Here is a 25,793-nt window from a genome sequence, read left to right as displayed (position 1 = left end):
TAATGTCTGAGCTCTGTTAAACCTCACCATAACGTTTGATTCCCTCTCCCCTCCTTCCCCCCAGTGAGGTTACATAAGTGAATCAACAGAGCAAAGACAGATGTACAAGTACTTGTGAAATGTAAAAATACAAGCCCAGTATCCTAAGCAGTACTGAAATTGTAGGCATTGATTACCATCCACAGTAACACTATAAATCTGACCTTCCCTATACGCGTGGTCCCACATGCTACTCAGATAACACCAGACAGGAAGAACAGCTATTCAAGTGAATGGCCTCTGCCAGTGGTTTTTTATTCATGGCAGGATAATAGAGTTTTATATTAGGTGAATCTCACCTGATAGATAATCCAGAGATGGAAGAACAGAGAACTTTTTAATCACAGCAAGAGCTGAAAGAACTGACTCCTTGCAGCTAGTTTTTTACAGCTAGCTTTGCATGCAAAATTCACAGTCCTTGCAATCCACAGGAAATTCAGAAATGAATCTTATTTGAACCTTGACCATACTAGTGAATAAACTGATTTTTTGTTGTTGTTCTTGTTCTGTTGAACTTCATGTGAACTTATTAATTGCTGGACTATATCGTTCTACTGAGTTATTACATTTACACTGTTAATAGGTTCTATTAATGTCTGAGTTCATCTTCAGGCCGTGGGTCGTTAACTGAGGCATGGTTTGCATTGTGGCCTATTTTTCATGAAAGGCTTATTAAGAAAGACAGAGACTATCAATGTTAATGCCATTCGCTTTTCAAGAATCTAATGAGGTCATTAGTTTCTATGTTTAATTGAAGTGCCAAATGCAGACAGAGACGATAAAAATGCAGTTGACCTCATCTTACTACGGTTGTGCAGGAGTACGTTACGACAGAATTCTCTCCTGCCTATTTTTGGATGCATACGTTTTTGCAAGAAATTAAGCAGGCATTCCAACACTCAGCAGTGATATGAGACCGTGCCTCCGAGCACCTCTAAAATAACCAAGAGTGCGTTCAAACTAAGGGCCTGTTCTCTTTTGCTTAGATGATACTGGAAGCTTCTAGTGCCTGAAACCAGATGGTTTTAATAGATTACGTAATATTGGATATTTCTGCAGAATAAGCCCTTACAATATTATACTCATTCTGAGCACAGAGCATATGAAATTACTGTAAGTTATTTAAGCATGCTTCACATTTTCCGCATAAAAGAGAATCTCCTCAATCTCAGTGGGAATCTACTAACCCTATTTTCTGCATATATTAAATTTCTCTTGAACAAAAGTTTGTAAATTGCTACAAAGATTAGCTACCTGCCCCAACTGTCAGTCATGAGCAACATCACTTAAGTACAATGTTTTATTGCTCGTATTTTACCATACTGACTTTTGTCTTGCAATGAAGTACATTGTTTTATATACAGTTCATTTTTCTCCCCTTTAGCAAGATAAAGATCTATGAGTTTTATGATGTTTTTATTACACACCGAACTTTCTTACCATAGTGCTTCTCGCTATAATGCCAACTCTGATATTCTATCAGATCAGTGCAACAGAGCCATGTAGCACAAATTATACACAGCCCTAGGATACAAGCTGTAAAGTGAGATAATACAATTTAGATCCAAGAGATCCAGTATGTGGGATTTTTTTTGTAGTAGACTCCTGGCTGAAGTTTCCCAAATCTTGTATTATTCATCCACATTCAGCAGGTATTCATTGTATACTTTGGATGAGATTACAATGGGAGAGTTTATATTTTTGTATGCATCTAATGAAATCTAAATATAGCCTGCACTTTGTTCAGATTCTGTCACACACCCACAGCATTTAATACTTCAGTCTGATGCCCCCAGGGTAAGGGAGAATGCAAACAAGTCTTTTCTCCCTGCTTCACAGATACTTTCACCTTTAGAAATCTGTTTCAGAAAGTTTCTAATCACAGGAAAAGACCTAAAAAACATTATTGTTTACCATTATACATAACAAAAAGAATGAAATTTCGCTTGCCAGAACAGTTTTACACGTGCACTTTAGCAAGTTTGAATACGCGGGATCAGGGATTTGTCCCCTGCATAGTAATGAAAGGCATTTGTATAAACTGAAATCAGTCCACAATGGGATATGAGTGCCCGTTGTCTTTGCTGAAGGACTGTATATGCACCTTGGTATAAACAAACTTTATTAACTAGCTCACAACTACTTAATTTTTTAAGTCTGAAACCAGACTTAAACTGTTAAAAGTATCAGCTTCCCCATGAGCATCACTTTTCTCTCAGACAAGGCACTAATCTGGTTCCTGGTTTACCACTCCCAAATCCAGGCCTAGGCTAATGCTGAAAATGCAACTGCCAATGACAAAGGCAAAACGTCAGAAAACTGCTCGAGTAAAACACCCCAACAAGACAATGACTGCTAGAAAAGGCTGAACACGCATTACAAATTGGAAGGAAAAAAAAAATGAGCAAATTAGAGAAGACCCAATTTCAATGATAAACCCTTGTGATGAGTCCCACAACAATGCTCGCTGTCGCCTTCAGAAACAAATGCTGGCTAGCCCTTTACAACTTAGGCAATAAACAAGGGAGCATGCCAGTATGAAGAGATATTACACAAGTTCAAATTTGTAAGTTTGCAGAAAATATTGTTAACAAAACTACCAACAAAAAGCCAGCAGGAAGAATGGCCAGCCTGCCTTCTGAGAATGAGACAAGCGAGGCGCCAATTTGGACATGCAAGCCACACATCTGAAACAGCTTACAGTATTTCCACATTCTCACAGTGTGTTGTAATTCAGGGTCCTTGTGCCACACAACCTTGTAGATCTGAATAAGCAACAGCTTGCAGTAAATTCAGAACAAACTCATTTCCAAGAATAAGATGTTTTCCCACAGATACAAGCAATAGTCTTCCAAGAGTCCCAGCATCCCACCATGCACGGCTGAAAAGTTTGTAACTAGCTGCCAAAGTGATCACGCACACAAAAGAAAAAAACAACAATCTTAAATGCCAATTAAAAAAAAACCATCTTGTATTTGTTTACAAAATCCAAAGAGTATCTTCTATTTGTTTGGAATGACTGTTTCAGTATTTATAGTAATAATATTGTGATATACAACTAAAATGCACACTAAAATATGTTTAGTTTTACTAGTCAGTGCTACAAAGTCATAACAGGACTGACTGAAGAATGCATGTCATTCATCAGTAAGAAAACAGCTTACTTAATTACCACTGTAATTTTGTTGTGGGACACTTAAAGGACAATAAAACTCAAATAACATTTCACTAATGTCAATACATAAGAGAAAGAAACACATTTTGTTATGACTTTGGCTCAGCTTGCATTACTTCTCACCAGAAAGAGCAATTCTGTCAGATGAAGGGAGCATTTAAAAGTGCAATCAGCAATCAAACAATTTGATTTCATCTTTAAGGGCAGAACAGCACTGTAAAAGCGGCAGACAGCTTACAAGAAAGCACCGAGATAATTACTCCTACACATCCTCAGATGTATTTTTCAAACCTCGTTATCTGATTTAGATGTTTTAGACTTTTTAAAATACAGTAATAGTGCAGGTAAGTGTTGCAAATTCTCAGATGAAAGGTTTAGCTTTTATTCATTTTCCTAAGGAACATTTTTGTTAGTGTTACAATAGGTTCTGCATACCTCTTTAAAATCAAGAGAGTTCTTTTTGAAATTAAGCTTCAAAATCAAAAAATATGTCTTACATTACAGTTCATATGGTAAAAATATGAGAAGAAAAATCTTACTTATTAAAAATCCTAATGCAATGCAATAAATAATTTTGTCTTTTTTGCAATCATCTGCAAAGTACTGAAGAAGTTGTGGCTTCACTACCATGTTCAGCAGATGAGAAATATGAGCATATTAATCATTCTCAATTGCTTTGAGGGCAAAAAACTTAGATACTTGAAGTAAGCAGAGAGGTTATTGAGGCAAACTTACAGGATCTCATGTGATTCATTACCGCCTCAGCTGAGTGGATGGGAACTGGAAGCTGAGAAAACACTGCTGTAATGCAGTCACCAAACCTCTTGATTGCTCTTACCGTACCTATTGGGAAATTATTTCAAGAACAGTTGCAAAGACTGAATGATTTCTTGGAATATTTGTCCAATGTTAAAACGCCTCCACTCCATGCCTTGTACATTTGTACATCATTGACATAGGTGCACCAGCAGCATCTGGGCACCACTATCAGAACCAAAGATTTCAATTCATAATTTCAATGCCAGCATTATATTATGTTCCTCAAAAACAGGTTATAGCAAAACAAAACAGGAAAACTAACCTCCCATCAGCAAATAAAGGATACTATCAGCATATTATGTTGTAATTGCTCCTTGGCTTTGTTGCTGTTTTCTTTTCTAATAAAGCATAAGAGATTAAGCATTTGTACTGCCAATCATTCAAGATGAGGCTGATTTTTAAGTTCTGCAAAACAAACCTCAACTTACTCAAGGACAGAATGAGTTGCAGCCTGTGGATGGTAACGGTACAGCAGAAGGCAATGGTTCACTCGAAGGACTTCACCACCCTTTTGGAGATGTTTATAGAAAAACAACAAATCTTCTGGAACACCCTGGAAGAGAAGCAGTTATTTCAAACCACGAAATGCTCAGATTTCTGTGCATCTCCGTGAACTCACCTAATGGTTCACTGAATAAGCATATCTGCAGAAAAGACAAAACTACTAAAAAAGCAAGCAGTGCTGTTTGAAAATGAAATATATCTGACCACAAGGACATAAGTAGAAAAATAAACACGATCTCATTTTGACAGGGAAAAGCTTGACGCAGATCAGTCCCAAAAAGAGAGAACCCAGCTGCTTAACAATTCACAAAGCCTGAAGTGCCAAGCAACCAAGTAATTTATTGAAAGGGAACAGTGACTTCAGAAGAGTGGGTTTTTCTTTTCCATTTTAATAGAATTAATATTCTTTCTTTGGTTGCCAAATACTGTTCTCTTCTTAGGAAAGGTGAATCAGGCTCCATAACAACAGACATGAACTTTCATTAGAAAGGTTGGAATGACGCAACATTTGAAAACAAAACATTTTTTTCTTGCAACTTATTGCAAAGTCATGTTCTTCATTGGGGAACTGCAAGCAACAGTGCTGAAACTGCAGGTTAAAATCCTCCTATAACTGTGGATCCATCAGGCTCCCAGAAATAATAGAATTGTCACGATTTTATGCAGCATTTCTCACCTAAAATCAGAAAATCTTCATACCAGAGACAGTGTGTCAGAAGAGCAATCATAGGGCAACATAGTATTCAGGTATGTCTTACATTCCAAGGCATAAACCCACCTCTAATGATACAGTCCTGCCCTGAAAGTAAAAAAGCATCTGTCTACGTTTTGCAGTGGAGCAACTTCTTGAAAATTTGAAATTTGGCTAGAACATTGGTTTTTCTGTGTTCAAATACAGATTTTTTTCTTTCCTCAAATCGAGTGTTCAAATAGTCACATAACTTTTTCAGGCTAAAAATCTCTGATAGAATAATTTTGCCAAATAAGTGTAGAATCAATTAAAGGTAACGCGGCAAAGCGATAACTATTTATTCACTTAAGAAGGAAAAATAAATTAAAGGAAAGACAGAGAAATAGATTTGTTTCTGTAGGCAATAATAAGGGGGGCAGAAACCTCAAACGCAGATATTCTCTTTCAACACAAAAAAAGTAATGAAAGTCCAAGGCAAAAAAAAGAATTGAATGTTTTTTTCCCCGTTACCACAGCTTCTGAGTTTCTTCCGTAATTAAGTAAATGAGATTCTCTGAATTAAAGCTCTGGACACAAAATGCCTATGTGGTTTCTTCTGGCCTTCTACTTACAACAGTAACACAGTTCAGCGTCTGTTTTTCATACCCACCACACTGAGTGCTCATGTCAGACATGCTCAGGACTAAGCAGTCATGGGGGGAGGAGAGGGGATGACACAGAATGGCTTTAAACCCCGGAAAACAAATCCCAAACACTCAGTTGAACGTATGTATCTTGGGAGAAATCAGAACTAAATCAAGCTTTGTACTTCACAGCTCCAGACCTCACTATATAATAGACTGATTTAAGGCACGGAATCGGACCACACTCCCAGATCCACAAATAAAATCGGTTCTGATCTGTTTGGTTGGCAAGGGCAGCTTATCAGTAAAAGCTCACGTTTGTCTTTGTGAATACTTGTCTAATTTCTAGCTTAAGAGTTCAGATACGGAAGAAAACTTTTAGAGGACTTTATTTATGCTTTACATGAACTAAATTGAAAATCACAAAAGAAATCTGATGGAGACCAGAGGAACGAACAGGAATCACGGCATCAGAAAAAAGCAAATTATGTATCTATTTCCATGTATCTTGTAGGACTTGCTAACTTTTACTTATTCTGAAATTTAATGGAATTACTGAGAGTTAGCAGCAAGGTTTGAAATTTTTTCTTTAAAGTTTTTCTTTGCAGTCACTCAATAGATTGAGTCAGGCAGGGCACAACTTTATAGCACCGAGTAGTTTGCTGCAGTCATCATATCTTGATTCAAATATTTGGGTACATCACATACATAATCCCATCTCTTTTTGGATACACTTTACATCATTCAACTTAACCATTAATAAGTACATTAAAGAAGAAAATTACTGCAGAAGCAAAAGGATCTTTCAGAATGCTGTTTGGTGCTGGAGAGCTCTTTTGCTTTAACTAGCAGAAATACTTTGAAATAAAGTACGCTCACTGCCAGGAACAAGCAGGTGCCTTGTATTGCTCAGCAGTGGCCTCTCACATTACAAAGGAGCAGCACTGATGTACATCTTTCAGGGGAGGAAAGATGTTGAGTGTGCTACAGATCCTGCAGGGATGGGACTTCCTACGGCTCTTGAGCATTTAAAGTTTGGTGCAATACAAGAGTGTCTTCCCAATTGAGAGACGTTATTGGATCCAGGCAGCATTTTAAACACCAGGAATCTTTGTCAAATAATGCAACTTTCAAAGAAAAGGCTGTTTAACTGCTAAAGAGATATTTTAGTATATTTTTGGAAAATTAATACCCACAGGTTAATGGATCAATCTAGGATATCAGCAATAGGCTGCAACATAAATAGTTTTCAGCACTGATATAATTTAATTGCACAGCTTACATGTTACTGGACCAGAATTTTCCACATTATAGGCAAAACCCAACCATTCATACTGTGCTGCACTAAGGGATGGACTCAGCAGCCTGCTTCCCTTCAGCCAGTGCCTATTGGCTGCTGATTAAAACTCCGAGGGAAAAATGCAGTTTGCACCTGCTCCGTTCTAACCACCATGCACCAGGGCAAATGTTGGATAGAATAAGTCAACATTTCTTTCAGAGCAGCCTAAAATTGCTATATGGAATGTATCACAGAGAAAGTAATGTTTGATTCCACAGTAACCTGTTTCTTTCAGGATCTTGGTGAGAAGTTTGTTTCATGATCAATTAACTAACTTCTTTCCTACTACAAACTTCAGGACATTAATTAAAGAAGAAAAAAAAAAACATGTTACTCTTACAGTAGAGTTGCCTAGAAAACAAGTCAAGAGGTGGGTATTGCAACACCTAAGGTGAAGCAGGAAAAAAACACTAAACTCAGAGTTGTTCAGCACCAAAACAGAGATGTTAAGTAAAAATCAAAGTACGTATTTTTCCAAAGCATTTATGTCAACAGCTGCCCAACAGCATTTCCTCAAAGTCTCAAGCAAACTGCTGGACTGACAGAAACAACACATAGAGAAGGGTGGCAGAGCAAAGGTGAACCCAGAACATGGTCTCTGGTGAAGGAAGTCCTCTTCCTTCAGAAATTTTTCAAGATTTAGCCATCTTTCAGGATTTTCATGAAGACAATTTTTGTATTAATTTACAGTTGTATTTTTTATTTTGTAGGGAACTTCTCACTGAAATTACTTATCTCAAAGAAAAATGATAATAGTGGAAAATATTCCTTAGTTTAACTTCCATTAGAACAGTCACCAGAGGGATGCAAGCAGGATAACCACAAGCCAACTCCACGTTAAATAGCTATGAATACCTTCTCTTCAGGATTATCCAAGATACTTTCAAGTCTCTCTCTGTAAAACTGTCATACCATCTTCTGGCTCCTATCCAAATCATGGCTTTAAATCATTTTCCTTAATTATAAGACCTGAAGCCTGTAATGTTAAATTTACTTAATTGTTTGGAAAATAGCACGTTAGTAGAAATTCTTTCATCCAAATAAATTCACGTAAGTTTGGTTAAAGAAGGTGGGAATATCACATGGAAGGGACTTGATAAATTGTAAATGGTATTTAATGACAGGCCAACCAAAAATATTATTAGGCATAGGAAATGGAATGAATTTTCAAATAGTTTTACAGCATCATTTATCATTGGCTTCATCACTGTCATTCTTTTGCAGATCAAATACTGATCTCTGCTCAGCCTTAACTACACCAAGCAAAAAACATTAGCATCTGTGCTTTCTCAGATTCTTCCCCAGATAACGTCAGATTTTAATTTTTTAAGATTACATATAGTTTATATATTTCTATTCTGTCAGTCCACCCATACTATTAACATAAACATCAAATCACAGTTTCCTCCATGGAAGAATTACATTCCATTTGTACTAAGCACTGAAACATGAAGAACAGGTGTTTGGATTTAAATCCAAGTGAGAAATGCAGCTTTTTGGCATGCAAATAGTTTAGCAAATGGAGAAGGCTGAAACGTGGACATTTGTTGGCCTCTTTCTGTGTTTACTTGCAGTAATATGACACTTAGAGGCCACACTGTTAAACAGAAATTCAAGAACGGAGATGGAAGCAATCAAGTTAACATGACGAGATGATGGGCCAGGTCAGAACATACAGGCATATAGGTAAGATCATTATGAGTACTCATCACTAGTTTATAAAAGCATCAGTTCATAACGGGTCTATAAACACAGAAAATCTTTGCCTTGAATTCTTTTCAAATGGAAAAGAGTCAGATCAATACTAAATACTTACAGTACTAAATGGCTAAATGATTTTGTATCCTCTGACCTCATTGTTTATGACCAGTTGCACTTCTTGTTTGTAATTTGTTGCATGCCCTCCAGGCCAGACAGAGTTAATTTTGACATGTTGGACAGGTCACAATAAGGACAAAAAGTTGAACTTATCACTGATCATTTTTAGGACTACATTGCTGCTGAAAAATCATTAGGACTAAGATTGTCAAAACATTACATCAGAGCAAACAGCAGCACATACACAATTATACATATAAACCTTAATAAAATTAAAACAAGGCAGGAAAACACAAAACAAAACAGAATAAAGAAAGAAAACCAAACATAAGAGCAAAATGAACAGAACAATGGTCTGTTTAACTTAACCTCTTGAACTTTATCATTAGGCTTGGGGTTCCACTCTTGTGTTTTAGCTTGCTTTCTTTTTTGAGCTTACTAAGAATGCTCGAGAAGTTATGTCAAACCATTCTTCGGGGAATGAAAATATAATTATAAGGAATGATACTAAAAAAGAAACAAAGAGCATGGGTCAGTGAATGTAGATTGTACTTGGGAACAGGCACCAGTTCTGCCACTCACCCGCCACATAATTAAGGGCAAATCTTTTCACCGTTCTGAACACTTCTCTGTCTGCCAGTGCTTAAATTAAATTTTTATTGGCAGAACAAAGAATAACATTTGTATATCCTCATACACACACGTATGTATGCGTATGTATATACACACACACAATACATAGCTCCACTTACAGGCTACAGAGAGAATAATAAGTTGTAGTTTAAATACTAAAATAGGAAATAGCTTTAGCAAATTTCTAGAATGTACTATTAAAGGAATACTTTCCAAAATCTCACTAAAACCACTGGAATCAATACTCCTGAAGTCTGAAACACACAGAATGGGTCCATGTGAATCTGAACTAGAGCATCACTCACCTTTCCCCCCTCATCAAATTTTCCCACGTGATAAAACCATTCTCGAGAACAGAACCAGGTTGGCATGATGACAGTTGGCCCATGGGAGGTAAACACCTAGAGAAAAGGTGAGGGGAAAAAAATAAGTCTTAAGTAAGAGAACGTCAAAAATACAATCTGTTGGAGAACAAAGTTTACACATTCACCCAAAATTCCGCAAATACTTATGTTATATACTTGATCCTCAGTAATTTTAAGAACTAATTCAAGTGCTTAAAATTTAGCATATGCTTTGCGCCTAATGCGATTTATATCAATATCACAGTCAAATGAATCTAACCTCCTGCTTCATATTTCTTTACATTCCATTCTACCATAAGGTGCCACATACGCAGAGTACTTTGAACTATATTTCAATTTTTGAGAAATGCACTAGAAGTGACAGTTCCACTAAATGTCTCTCTGTCGATATTGAAGGAAATAAACTGAGAATAATCTTAAAAAGTTAAAGTTCTTACACTAGAACTGTGTGTTGGTTTTCTGTTTTATATTCCTTGTGCATATATTAAGAACTTTCATTGATCTATTATTTTTGCCAAAGACTTTTGAAGCTTAATCAAGCTTAAGCAAGTGAAATATAATTTATTTTAAACACTACCAGAGCACTACACATTTGCTACCCAGTGCTGCCTACCTTAAAAGGTTGTTGGACAGAAAATGCGTTAGGGACTGAAAAGGGAGTGGTTATTAATTTCATCCTCTTGAACAGTGACAGCCAAGAACTATACAAATCAGTCTTTGCAGCTTTAAAGAAACTCGTTGTAAACACAACTATGAAATAAAACAGAATCTGGATTTACAGAAGGTAAACCAATTCTTTTAATACAAGATGAAATATCTGGCCAAACAAGACTGAACTTGTCAAACAGTATGTGCAAAGTGAAGGCAGAATACTATGCCTGCTTCCATGAACTACGCAGGAAATAAAAAGTACAGCCTCGTTTACAAAGGCAGAAGGAAAGAATGATTACTGACAGTCTTCAAAATGCTGACCTCGTGAGCAGATGATGTCTTAGCACGCTATAGTGGCAATATGAATATTCCCATATAGTTGAAAGTTTTAAGAAGCAGTGCATGAATGTAAATTTTGTCATGTGCATTTAAGCCCTTACATTTTAAAGGTACTCCTGCTGACTTGAACCTGCGATGGAGTTCCTCAAACTCTGTTTATATCTGGCAATTTCTACTTCCTCAGATGTACCTGAACATAAATCCCAAATCTTACACATGCAGCTCTATACAGTCACTTAAATCAGGTCTTCAAGCAAATTAGATAATAAAAGTCAGTAGGTAATCTCTTTCCACTTTTCTTACAGCACGAATCATCTGGCCAAATGCAGGCATCCCCTTTAAAATGAAACACAATGCATTCTTACCCCACTACATAATGGTACAACTTCATTGTCTAGGAAGAGATTCTAGGGTGGCTCATTTGAAAAAAGGATTCTTACATTATAGGCACTCATATTTAGTCAGAATAATCCTATCACTCAATGGCTGTGACATTAACAGCTTGTTCATAACTGAAATATACTGCTGCAGATGTGCTAAATGTCAAGAACTCCCCACAAAAGCCAGTTGGAGCTGAAAGAGTCAAAACAATCCCAGAAAATCTGAGCAGACACGATTAGTCAGTACATGGTTATTAGCTCCACACTAATTACAAGGGCAATTGAGTATGGCTCAAACCGAACAATGAACAAACAGTAATCCTAAAAGAAAACAACAGTAGGGAGAAAAGCTAGGCTAGAATGCACTGCATTGAATCCCATTTCTGAATGAAAGAAAATCTTCAAAGAAAGTCTTGAGCCTATTGGAACACACAAAATGTGTTTGGAGAGACTAGAATGCCATTTCCTCAGCACAGCCAGGATCATCAGAGAACATAACTGAGCTTAATCTTAAAGAGGTGGCTCAATGTAATTAGTCATGCTCACCCGCAAAGAGCACACATCGCAGATATCTTGGTCTGTGTTCCACTGAGGTATTTACTGAAGAGAAACTCAACAGAAAAAATTTGAAACACATGCTGCTAACAGCAATGTCTTTCCTAAATCTAGGCTTCACTGTCCATCTCAGGAAAGATACCACAGTGTTTGGAATCTTACTGGGAGAACTCAGACTGATGACAAGGTGGCTGCACCACCACAGGCCAGGTGAGGGTTTGAGCTTTTAACCAAGCCTTTGAACCTGGAACAGCACATCAGATAAGAAAGAACAAAATGGCAAAGAAAGCTGCTTCTATATCAACATCTACAATGTGATGTCAAAATAAGGAAATTTAAATCTTTGCTGCCACAATGGACACACGCACTATCTTGTCCTTTGCTATGCTTAAAATACCATTCTTGAAGTTGAGATTCTTCTTTCTGCTACTTTAGTTTTCAACTGGATCTGCTGTGATCCAACTAACTACATAAATACTGGTGTTAGCACAAAGGAGAACGCAGGAAAGCAAGGCAGCAAACACAGACAGGACAGCAAGATCATTATTTTCCTTAAGATAAACAGAAAATAATCATTAAACTGAGAGGGAATGCTCTGCTTGAAGCCTAGTTTTGCAGTACAGCTATATTCATTTAAGAGCTCTTCCATCCATCTTGCCTCTGTTTTCCTTTCACTTGTAATAGCATTGGCACTCATCTGACCTCATGGGCAGCTAGATCAGAGCATTAAACAATAAGAGACCTTTCTGGGGGGTTAGTTTTCTGTAGCCCCAGTTCTCTAAATCAGTTCAGCCTAGCAATTCTGCTGAGATAGAGGGGGAAGGAACATGTTTTGGAGAAAGAAACAAGACCTGTGTTTTCAGACACTGCCCACAGCTAATTATCCCAGCTGTAATACAAAGCTGCACCCTCTGCCTGTGAGTGCTTAGAGCAATGGGAGCAGACCTGGCTCAGGACAAACCTTTAGCTCCTAACATGAGCTCAGCAATACTGAAACAGTGCAGCATCTGCCATACCTCTCAAAGCTAACTTAAAGAGGTTCTGAAAGTTCATCTTCAAGAGGAAAAAAAGGTAACTTCTGCATTTTGGAAGTTCTAGATTTCAGTTAGGTTTTGTCATTAGCTATTGGATGCTGTACAAATGTATGAGATCGATTTTTGGAATTAACTCAGTATACTGGAAAGCAATTTGGACCTAAGAACCTCTCACACGTGGCTCTATCAGTAAATGAACTCTCAATAATAGCAACTAACTTACTGTACAACGTATGCTGTGAGGATTATCTAAGACAATGTAATGAAGCCACGTTGTCAAAAACAACTATAGAGCTTGTAGATGAAGGTATAAATCTGTCCAGATTTAGAATTCCTGAAGAACATGGTGTTGTCACAATCAGATTGGAATCCCACTTCATCATGGTGGTTTTCAAGGTGCTGTTTCAAGGCTGCTATTTCAGCACTACATTTATTAAATTATTCAGAACTTTTATTGTCATCTGGTTTTATTCCAAGGATCAAGTAGCAAGTATTTGAAACTGATTTACTCTGGTTTGTTCTTGCCAACTGCTCAGCTATCGAATTCCATTCAACAATTACAGAGATCCTCTGGACAAAAAAATCTAAAGAATATAAAGAGTTGATAAAGTGGGTTTCATTTGTTTTGTTTCAAAGCTGTCAACAGCACATGTGATTCTAGTTCCCATTGATGTTCACTTCACATTGTGTCAGCATTCGGTAAGCAATCTAAGCTCCAGTACAGAGAAAGGCATTCATGTGTTTACAGTAACTCTTCAAAGAAAAGTTCTATTTTCTGAATCAGCAAATCAAAATCTACTAGCAATGTGCCAAAAGAATACATGCAGATGGTGAAATAACCTTATCACATTATAGTATGTAGAATACAGAGAGGAAGCTAGCTGTTCTCATATTTAATCAAGGGCCCAATTTGGTATCCAATATAAGAAGCTAATTCTCCCAAATAAACTACGCATTTAATTCTACTTAAGCTATAATACTCATGAAAATTATATCAAAACAGATCAAGGATTAGAAATAATCTCCGGTGTGATGATAAATGAAGCTTTCCAATACCGACTCATTCATTAACACAATTAGAAGCCAAAAGAACACAGCAAAACAAAAAACAAAAATTAGGTGGCTGAGGGACACAACTATTTTGTGAGGTGTAGGAGATGATATGCTAAAGATTCACCACTTCTGATGTTAAGATATCAGTAGATCAATTTAGTAGTGAGTATGCAAGGGCTTCATTACTGCAGATTACTGTGTTTACAGCCAGAGCCAGGTGCATGCGTTAGCGTGACTGAAGAGGTACAGTGGTAAGGAAGAAAAAAACCCTTGTCCTACTTCAGAAAAGTTTTAGGCAAATAAGACTTTTCAAAAAAAGAATCACAACAAATTTGCTAAATTTTAAGGAGCCTAAACAACCAATCTGGTATGGATTACATTTACTTAATTTATATTATACTGAACTTTTTTATCCTATCACTATCCACCCATGCGAAGTTGTATTGAGAGTATGCTGTGATTAGAACAAATAAGGAATCTGCTAGAGAAGCAACACTGACCAATGTTCATGTAATATATCTTAAAAACAACCTTCTCATCCAACATTCAGACATGCCAGATAGTACTGTTGCAAGATGAAGATGGAGAAGGTCTTTCAGATTTGGAAACAGTTCCAAGACGTGACTATTCCACTCATAGAAAGACTTAGAAAATCTTCGGTGCTCAGATGATTTGAAACTAGTTGTTATTCATTTCCTGTCTATAAAAACATCAGCTATGTCTGTAACTTATTTAATATTTTATATACCAAAAATCATACACAGCATGAAGATAATCACGGTAGTCCTGGGAGAGTCTGGAAAAGCTGTTATATCCAAGGAGCGTCTTCAGCTCTGCTAACAAGGAGTGCCTGCTCCGGTGAAGTGTATATACTGCTGTTAGCTGGGCATCTTACTCATCTTTTCCTTCCCTACCTGTCTTCCAGACTTGCCCAATTCCATCTGCCTATGCAGTATGCAGTTAAGAAAATCAGACAGTTCTACCTTTTAATGTGAGTGCAGCCATGCTCACAACAAACAGAGCAGTCAGTTGTTTCCTTCTCTGAAACATCCATGAAAGAGTGGTCAGGCGCTGGAACGGGCTGCCCAGGGAGGTGGTTGAGTCACCATCCCTGGAGGTGTTCAAGAAACTTTTAGATCTAGTGTTGAGAGCCATGGCTTAGTGGGGTTATTGGTGGTAGGTGGATGGTTGGACTGGGTGATCTTGTAGGTCTTTTCCAACCTAGCTAATTCTATGATTCTATGATACTGGTAAAGATGAGAAAATTCACACAAAAAGCAACATGTGAAAGGCTTCCACACACCACCTTCAAAAATTAATGTTTTATTGATACGTGTGTAAATTTTCTGGCAAATCTTAACTTCAGAGAATTCTAAGATAGAGGTATTTGGAAAGAAAAATGGTATATGGTTTCAATACTTTTGAGCATTCAGGTTTATCCAAAAGTCTAACATATCCTACCTACTAATGCTCAGTGATTCTCCGTTTCAAATCAATATAAACGTAATAAAAGTTGCATGCAATTTAGAAGTGGAGGAATAGAGGAACCTCAAGAACCTTCTGAAAGAAGATTACTTTCAGGTTTGAAGTTTAGCTGTGCTAATCTACATACAAAAGATCCACAGGAGAAATAATAGATATTGATGCAGATTTGCTGTATTTATTTCAATATAAATGGAATTTCTTTTGTGTTTGTCATGCTGACCCCTGCTATGGGCTTTTAACATTTACAGGAGGCAAAGAGAAAAAAAATAGATCAGAACATAGACTACATTATGAGTATTTGATTAACAACTGCAATAGCAGAATGTTTTCTTTAGGAAATCAAAGCTAATGTTACCCTAAATCCCTCCCTCATGTCTTCCATCGTAACACAAGTCTTTGGGGAGTATCAAAGTACTGAACGCATTCCAGTGTCCCAGGACTATTTGATTTGTATTCTGCATCACTTCAAAACTGTGAATAGGAGAACAACAACAACAAAAAAACAAAGTAAAAACCAATTATTTAATTATATTAGAAAAATACATTTAACTGCTAGTGGAAAAGAACAAAGAGTATATTGCATGAGGGGAAAAATGAAACTATTATCAAAGTTTTATTTTACAGAAATAGCCTAATATTAATATTCTGCATGTTGTTTCAGATTTTTAATCCCACAGTACACTTTCTCATAATGACTTATACTTACTGGGCAAAAAACAATAGTACCTTTGCAAAAGTTTTTACATACACATAAATTTTTTATAAGGAAAAGGACCTAATGCATGTCAAGAGCCCAGAGTCCTGTTAGAACATTTCAGTTTTTAGCAGTGAAGGAGAAAAAACTGGAAAGACCTCGACAAACTCTGAGAATACGCAGAAATAAAAATTAAGGGCCCATTAATTTGTAAAAGCCTGAGAAAAAACAGAACTGAGCGCACTACAAAGTTTTCCCTCCTATCCACATTCTCTTGTTTCAGCCTCCCTAATTACTTGTTGATAGGTTTATATGTGGGATTTCATTTTGTAGGTTCTCTCACTGCCTCCCGGCCAACAATCTGATTAACATTTCCTTTTATTTGGCATTGCTTTCTCCATACCCACAGCTCTCACAGTGTAGGTAGTCTGAAGGTCATATCACATCTCTGAAATTGGCTTCTAAGTATGCATCACTCCTGACATTTATTCCTACTTTAAGTTCTGCCTGAACTTAGCATGCCCCGTTACTGTTTTGAATTAGTTACTATTCCATCAGTCATTCTATCAAAGCAGCATCTTAAAATATTTTAAAAGTCTCAAGAATTTAATGATAAGAAAGAAGGTCATAAGTAATTTAAGATCTTGCTAATGGAGGTTAGGATGAACCAGGCCCAGGCCACCTGTGCTCCAATTAGAAATCAGCAATACAGAGCAGGGACTAGGGCCCACATTCATCCCACCCGGATCAGGGATGTGTAAGCAAACAGCCCAGACTACAATGGGCCTTCTCTGTCAGAAAGAATTTCTGATGTGGGACAAGATTCATTCCAGATCCCTGCTGCATCTCCACTGAATGCCACAGGGCTCCTAGAGCGAAGCTCCTAAATTCTAGTGCAGCTAAACACCTTTCAGTGCCTATCTGCCCTAGCTTTGTGTATCCACACTGTCATATTATTAGACTATTACAACTATCCCCAAACCAGCCAAAAGAATTTCTATGGTAAGAAGCCACCTCTCACATCATGCTGTGTGAAGCTGATAGGTTCAGCTAAGAATGGTCAAAGAAGTAAGACAAAGTCAGTTCTGCACACACGTAAAAGATTTTTTACATTCTTGTTTAATACCTCAGTCTTATTCTGTCCTGCAGAAACATCTACACCACTAAGAACAGCAAACAAGGACCACCTGGCACTTAGCATAGAACCATTAATGAATAGGAATGGCATCATAGAAACATGACAGCGAGAAAGTTCATACTCTGTAATTACAATTACAAATAAAAATACAATTATATAAAAGAAGCTGACAATCAGAATACATATATATATATATTAGTTGCCAAAAAGCTGAAAATCAGCAGAAGAAACTAATATGCTAGAATTGTCCTTAATGTAATTTCAAATTTGAGAAAAGAACAGCAGTCTTAGCTATACTGAAAACCAAATACAGTTTTAGGACCAGCTGGGAAAGATCTACTAAGAAGCTCTAGAAACTTACACCTTTGGAAGTTTCATGGGTCACTCAACATAAACACCTTGGTTTGTCACACACATCCTGCTAAAAATGATTAAGATTTAAAAAACAAAATAAATAATAAACAAAAGCGCAATAACAAGATAAACCAACAATCCAAGAGGAATTTCAGCAATGCTTTCTCTGTATTTTTTTTTCTAATAGTGGCTGATGCAAATTACTATGAAGGTTTTTTTCTGTAGTAAGGAAATACATCACTTCGAACTTTCCTATGGGAAAGAGCAAATTTCTCTGCCAGCATGGATGGAGCTTCCCGTGTTACAAACTAAGAAATTAGGAGTTCCACTGCAACAAACAACTATAACTTCAAAGTTCAAATACAACACAAGCATAACAAAAAAATAAAGAGAGCAAGAGCATTAATCAGATCCTCAGATGAGTTAGACTTCATCTAATTTAACCTTATGTTAAGCACAATCAATATATTAACAATACTTATATTTCTTCTGAAATATTTACTACTTCTCATATTTGCTGCATTAAGACATTATGATTTCCAAGTAGTATATTGAATCTAGACATCTACTGAAATCCATGAGAAGTTAAGCTTCTAATTAACAATGTGTATGAATTCCAAACCTGAAGCTCAGATTCCCTGTGCAAGATCCAAAGAAGTATGCTTCTAGAATGAAGTCACCTCTGCCTGCAATATCCCCGAACACATTCACTTCAAGTTCCTGTTGGCCAGCACAGACAACATTGGCTGCTCTGAATCCAGTTCAGGAAGACCTGCATCCTTCCCTGCATTGCATGGGGAGCTCAGCAAATTTAACACTCTGGGAATTAGACTCTAATGTTTGGTTTACTAATACCCAACATAAGCAGTATAACTTCTTTTTGGAAGTGGGGATCTCCGCACCACTTCACAGGGAAATCTTACATAAAAAGAAATTATAGAACCAGAAGGACTCGTGTACTGCAGTAACAGAGCTCAAGTTCCAAAACTGGCACAACATCAGAAATAATCTGTTAAATCCCAATTCAGGAAGCCATTGCTTTAGAAGCATATACGTAGGCAAACTGTGTATGTTTAAATATTCAGTTAGGTTGAGACACTTATGAACAACAATTTTTCACATATACACATGTTGTTCTACTCCAATAAAATTCTTTGGAAACTGGAAGGAGAAAAAAGGCAGCCCGATAAAGAGAAAATGCATTTTCAAAAATGTGCCAATTCATCTATAAAAGCTGCATTTATGTTTCAATATTTGCTCACATCTTCCCTGTGAACAATAAGTCTACTTTATTAAGTTGAATTCACAGAGGCAATAGCAAATTGTGATCTTCCAGCTAAAGCATTTTAGCCATGCACCCAGTTCCACAATAACAAATACATTCTTCCCCTTAAAAATCCCTTCAAATACTGCCAAAGTGACCATAAAGCTGATGAGGTGTAATACCTTCAGGACTTGTTATTCTGGCACACTTCAACAAACAGCCTATGAAAAAAGCCCAGCCAATGCTGGCTCTGTGAAATACAGCCCCTGTTAGGGTAGTAAGCAGTCACTGAGATACCAGCCAGAGAAGAAAGATTCTCAAACAGCAGTTCTCTGGACTCAAGCCTTCAAAATCACCAACATAATTTCTAAATTTGTGGTTGGACTTGATGACCTTGAAGGTCTTTTCTAACCTGAGCAATTCTATGATTCTAAATACACAAAAAATACCAACTGGCAATCTTTCAGCTTGCTCATGAAAATGAATAGAAGACACCAGCTCTTTAAAGCTTGTGGAACATGGAAAGATGTCCTATTCAGTCAAAAACTCAACTTATTTTTCTAGTGCTCTGAAACGTGTGAAAACTTCATTCTAAGTAGAGAGCATGGTTCTGTATGCTCTTGCTGCTTTTTGTACTGTACAACTGCCATGGAGGGTGAGGAAAGAAAATATGCTTCCAGCTGAGAAAAAACACCCTTTAAAAGAAGTACCAGAGGAAATCAGAGAAGTACACTTAACTTCAGTCCATACACATGCTGTAGCTGCTTCCCCTCACCAGGTGTGCCAGTTTTTTGTGGTTTTTTTTTTTGGCATTGAAGCAAGTGTGATGCTTCAGGCACTTTAATTTGAATTAGGTTGTTTCTAATAACCTCTTCCCTTCGTTTCCAAGGGGAACTTCTCACATATTTCATTCTATACACTGATACTATATGTTTATACCAACTGCCACTTGGAAAAGACATAAACCAGGTTTAAGTATGGTATCTGCAAAATGTAAAGTGAAAGAAGTACACCAAGTTGCTCTATGGTGTTTTAAGTTAAATGGTAGATGTTTCTGTTTCCACTTACATCAGTGAAAATATAGACTACCTTCATTGACTTCAGTAGAATTACTGCACCCAGGGCATGACTGGATGTAAATTTGTATCCTCTGCTCTGTAACACATTCCTGACCTGTCTGCAAGATCCTTCACAGCAGAGGAGCTCTCCAGAGCAGAGATGCAGCTTCCTACCAGAACAATGAGTCAGCAAAACAAATCCATCGCTGCCTGACCTGGGATGAAAGTCTTCAGCAGCAGTGTTCAGAGGACTGCATGAACATGCCCAGAACAGAAGGCATTTCCATTGACTTAGGAGGCCTCCAAAATGGCCTCACAACAACAGGTCTTCTGTGGACATCATGGCTGCACACGAAACTTTTCAAGAAATTATAACTATTTTAAAGCAATTAAAAAAAAATCCAATTTTCTACACACACGTAACAAAATAACAGACACTTCTATCACCACCAAAGGATGATCAGACAAGTTTTGCTCAGCCTTATCATGCTGCCTCTAACATTTCTGTGACAGGCTGGCTTTATCCTAATGGCCAGGTTGTAAAGTTGGCGGCTCCCATTCCAGATGAACCTCTGCAGCTCCTGTCCCCGGGCACCAGCCCTGCTAACCCCAGTGGCCCCGCTGCCCCCACACAGCCCCATACCAGCTCGCCTTTCCTGGCACCCCCACTTCCATTTTTCCTTGCCATGCTTGAAGCCTTCATTACATGACGGGAAGGTTTGTCTTCCAGGTTTACTTTAGGGAACTCAAAACAAACAAGCTGTTTGTAAAAGGATAGGAAAACAACGAGGTCTGCAAGGAAAAAGATATATAAAAAAAAGAGAGAAAACTTGAAACTTCCTACGCTGTCACAGCTGTTCTGGTCCTTGCATTCTGTTTAAATATTTTCCAGCCTCACAGTCAAACAGTTCAAAATAACATAATACATATGCTCTATAATAATGACTATCAGGGCTGGTTTACCTCATTTCTGCTGCAGCATAAGACCTGCACGTTTCTATCACCTCATCACCTGTCCTGAAATAAATACGTAAGGGACAACACTTTTAAGATCATTGTTGTGACAAAGGATCCAGATCCCATCCCTTGTTTTGCTATATCTTAGAAAGCTAATTATATCTTTTGATAACAAAATGTTCATTGTGATCAATGAAAATTTAAGTATTTATGATCTAAGTACTTTTGGCAGAAATGTACTAATACAAACTGTAATTCTATGGAATTAATTTATACATTTTTCACTTCAAATAAAAAGACACATATTGAGTGACTATTGTGTCTATTGAGGGATTATTTTGTCTACTGAGCAACACAACATTACTATAGCTGTTGGTGACTGAAATCAAATTATCAAGTTAAAAACAAAATGCTTTCTTTCTATAAACCACACATTCTAATGAAATAACTTCCTTTATAGAATTTGCAAATTACTCCATCTTTAATGGGTGCTTACTAGCAGTGAATCTCAATATTTACTGTGCTAAACTAAATATTCTAAATCAAAATCACTGTGAATGAAGAATGGATGTAGAGAAACATGTTCCTCTGTGACTGCCATGTTTTAACAGATGTTACTTTCACAGGGTGCCAACTTTTACAAGCTCAAATGAAGTTTTGTTAGTGATAAACACTGATACAAAGGTTTTCTTTTTAATACATCTCAAGCATTTCATTCCTACTCTTCACAAAAAAAAAAAGATGGGGTCAATGTTCTTTTTGTTTAAACCAAGCTACAAATAACATTGACAGAATCTGAAAGTTTCACTGACTTTTTCAGTCTTATCACCTGTTGTCACAACAGACATGTCATTCCAAATAGTTCTCTTAGTAGTACTTATTTTCTTGTCTTACTAACAATAGGTAATTAGTATTCTTCATTGCAACGTAATTTCTCATTAGTCAGCTGAAATCAGTAAATATCCTTAGACTGTAGCAGATAGGAAATCCAACAATTTTAAGTGTATTTAAAATAGGATCAGAAGTTACCATCCAAAATCTTCCTGTATTAAAAACTATAATCTTGCAAGCAATGTCTGTGATTTCTATTTAGTTAAAATTAACCATTCGATTGACAAAATTCTAACAGCAAGGCTTTTTCGAATACAAGATAAAACGAAGAACTTTTATGTTTTCTAGTTGAAGCTCGTCCCAAGTGCACAGCTTCACAACTAGTTTCATCTGACCCAATTAACACTGCACTGCTCCTCCTAATTTTGCACTCAGCCTGCAAATGAGCCCTGCAGATCTGAGTTAACTGCAGATGCAGTATTTGGTACTTCATGGTTATTAATTTTCAGAAGTTGGAGCAAACAATGAGATGTTAATGGTATATCACTTTGCCATTGTTGCTGCTTCTCACAAGCAATTTGTCCTACAATGAACTGGCCTGTGTCCTACAAATTAAAGTCACTCCAGACCTTGATTTCCATGTTAAAAAAAAGGCTTTCAAGTGTTGCATTTTGTCCATAAAAATCTAGCAGTCTTGATAGTCATCGTGCTCCTGAATATTTGCAAATATTTGTAGCTGTTTTATTAGTAATTGACGTAAGTGAACAAAACCATTGGGTTTTTTAATATTTATCTAAAAATTACAAGCTTGGCTACATATTTATTACCCTTCAGCAAAGAGGAGTTCCCCCCAAAATTCAGTGAAAGGCAAACCATAGTGCTTAAATCTCAAATAAGTAACTCAAAATCTGATGACAGATCACAAGTTTCAATCCTGTAAGGAGAAAATACTTTATTTAAAAGGCTTTCGGAACTGCAGATGATTTATGTCACCCTTGGGCATTCCTCTCTTGCTCTTGAAATAAAAAAGAAATTGTTAACATGAACTTCTGATCAAAGAGTATCTTTAGGAAACAGAAAGTAAATTTTTCTTTTTGTGTTTGAAAAGGTAAAACATCACTGTACTCTGGAAAAAAATAATCATAACAAGCAGAGTTATAAGATTCAGAGATAAAGATTAAAACACAGCACTGCTGCTAGATTCGCCGTCAGATGTTCCACACAAAAAACGCCCCGGTACTGCTCAGATTCACACAGGTGAAATCTCTCTCAGGATGAGAATTACGGTAGCTGGCCTCTAAGCAGGAAAAACATTAACTTTTTTAAAAAATTCAATATGGAATAGGTAACTAAAGCAATAGGGAGAGACAGGGAGAGAAATGGAGCGGGGCAAGGTGATGGGAATAAAAGCATCCTGCAGATGAACTTTTAGCAGAAACAAAAGCTGCAGGTAGATTACAAGAACCTGTAGGAAAACCTACAAGGCTTGAAACAGTGAGCAGAGATTAGTTACTCCTGTTCCCTTTATACTTTATTCAGGAGAAAAAAATATATGCATATATCAGATTTTGCATACATTTTGGATAAAGAAACTACACTATGACAAGAAATATTTGCTTCTTGTTTCTCCTGCAACAAAACCAACTCACGAGACCCCAAAGTTTGCCTACCTACTCAGCTTAGGAGAGGCGATGCTGTGCATTAGGCTAACACCTTTCAACATGCTCCAACACATCTCGTAACTTTACAGTTGATCCTAATTCACATGAAGTCATCTTAAAGAAAAGCAGAAGTAACGTGATATTTCCATTTGTTTTATAAATGTCTGTTTTTACAGACTAAAACATGTGGGTTTGATTTTAATCTACAGAGTTTTATTAATCAACTTCCTAAATCCATCCCAAAACACCCTGCACCAAGTAAGTTAGTGTAAATTAACTTTAATACGTTCTTCTCACACTTGGCTAATCTGTGAATTAGAACATGCCATAAAATCTTTTATTCAGGTTTTATACGATGCTTTGAACACAGAAAATAATTTTAACTCTTTTTAAAAAATTAATTTTTCACCACTCACTTTTACTTTTTTCTCTGACGGTTTATGACCATGCCAACAGTTCTAAATCTGCACTAAACAGGCACTAGAAGAAACATAATGGGATGGATTCAAATTGTTATGTTTACTGTAATACAGCAGTTCTTTGATACATGGCAAAAGGCCTTAAGTATGATCAGCTGTATCTTTACTTTGTTGGGATGTAGTGCAGTAACTGGTTTAGAGCTTCTCTCTCTTTCAGAGAAACTCTACATCTTTCTTTTCCCTTACTCATTTTTCTCTAACATTTCTTCCTTTCACACATGCTTCACTTGTATATAGCTATTTTTGGACTACGCATCCCTTCAGATCTACCCTGTTTCCGTTCCCACTCCTACACACGGATTTCACCTTTTTCTCCCAAGTTTTATGGTATTTGTCTTTTCTTTGCCTCATTCTATATTTCTCCCCAAACCGCACAGTTATGTTCCTCTCACCCACTATTTTTTTTCTGCACAAAGTTTTTCCTCATGTTTCTCCTTTAATGTACTATTCTTTTCCTATCTACTTTCCCATAAATATTCTCCTTTCATCCTCTTACCAATGATTCAAGTTATTGCAATCTGTGGCCCTTGACTCTAAATACACAACACGTACTAATATAATACTGCAGCAGATGCTTCTTGTTGCAGAACGTCTTACATTTACCTTCTTATTTGCTGGCAGATTTCTACACACTCACTGTTTAAATACCACATGACCGCTATATCCACACTGATTTAAAAAATCATCACCAAGGTTATATTTATGTTAAAAAATACTTACTTCTATAGAATTTCATCAGCATAAGATGCGATTTTACTGTAGCACTGAAAGTCTTCTGCTTAACCCGTGAAGTCAAAGGCAGTTACTTTGGGAGTTTTTCCCAAAAGAACTATATACAACTGCCTTGACACAGAGCACGTGTATTCTGGCTGAATTCACATGCTATGCAGCTAGTGCTCTGAAAACAGTAACATCACATGGATGTGTTACCACCTCCACAAACACCTCCATTTTATTTCAGAAAAGGAACAATGGTTGATTATTGAATCTTAAATACTTGGCCATTTGTTGTAGAAAGAGCTTGAAACAATGGCCAGGCTGAGGTGATGGTAAACCAGTTTCATCAGATTTGTCTGAAAAGAACTGAAGGGTGGAGCAGCTGCACACTCAGAACGGTTGTGAAAATAAGCCAGATATTGGCATGACAGGGCATACGGGGAAGCACTGCAAAATCCAAGGAAAAGGACAGAGCAGCAGTGAATGGGGACAGAAGTGCCATCCCAGCATAAATCCTGCTGTTTTATCAGCAGAATCCCTCAAGATGAAAGATGACTCACTACCAACTGCCTCACAGGACATGGATGGAAGCTCTTCAAAGAGAATCCAGATGTGCTGCCATTCGTAACAATGGCAATAGCTACCAGTATGCCAGGCTGTGAGCCCCAAATTGCCAGAGTCAATAGGGATAACAGCTCTGACTGCCAGAGGCACTGCATCTAACTCCAGAGATCTGAAGCCACTGCTAAGAGTCCCTAAGTGCCCCAGATGTGGCTCCCAGCCAGGTCTGGCACTACATAAAATCTTCATGAAATAATGATCAAGATACTCCAAAGGGATAACGGCTATCCTAGAATATCCCTTACATTTCTTTTCTTTGTACTCCCTCACTAGTCACACAATCACCTGGCAAAGGACAATTATTTTTGGGAATCAGTCAGCAATACCTAGCATCTGGCCAGAACTGCTCTGTGCATATTAAATAGGACTTGTGTTTTCTGCTGACTCTAGCATGCAACCTGCCTCCTATGCCAGTCCTGGCTTCTGATCTGGGTTTGTTATATGCCAAACAGAAATATCCCCAAATTTGACAGTTAAGGAGCCCCTTAGTATCCTCTTAAACCAACATTTTCTGGA

General features: G+C 37.2%; 1 protein-coding gene across 6 annotated transcripts in view; it reads right to left on the bottom strand.

The window, feature by feature from the left end:
- B3GNTL1 (UDP-GlcNAc:betaGal beta-1,3-N-acetylglucosaminyltransferase like 1) overlaps positions 1 to 25,793 on the bottom strand; it is a 113,921-nt gene that overhangs the window by 23,968 nt on the left and 64,160 nt on the right. For 5 of the 6 annotated variants that reach the window (XM_021415056.1, XM_021415054.1, XM_021415053.1 and 2 more), the window contains 2 exons: positions 9,947 to 10,042; positions 4,462 to 4,586 (listed from right to left, as the gene is read on the bottom strand). In XM_021415056.1, the coding sequence (XP_021270731.1) occupies positions 4,462 to 4,586; positions 9,947 to 10,042 (221 nt within the window). Of the gene's footprint in view, positions 1 to 4,461; positions 4,587 to 9,946; positions 10,043 to 13,188; positions 13,269 to 25,793 lie in introns of those variants that run through there. The other variant, XM_021415059.1, reaches the window with a different exon arrangement.

This window comes from Numida meleagris, chromosome 17 (assembly GCF_002078875.1).
Source record: "Numida meleagris isolate 19003 breed g44 Domestic line chromosome 17, NumMel1.0, whole genome shotgun sequence".
NCBI classification, from domain to species: domain Eukaryota; kingdom Metazoa; phylum Chordata; class Aves; order Galliformes; family Numididae; genus Numida; species Numida meleagris.
This window is presented reverse-complemented; position numbering and strand designations above follow the sequence as displayed.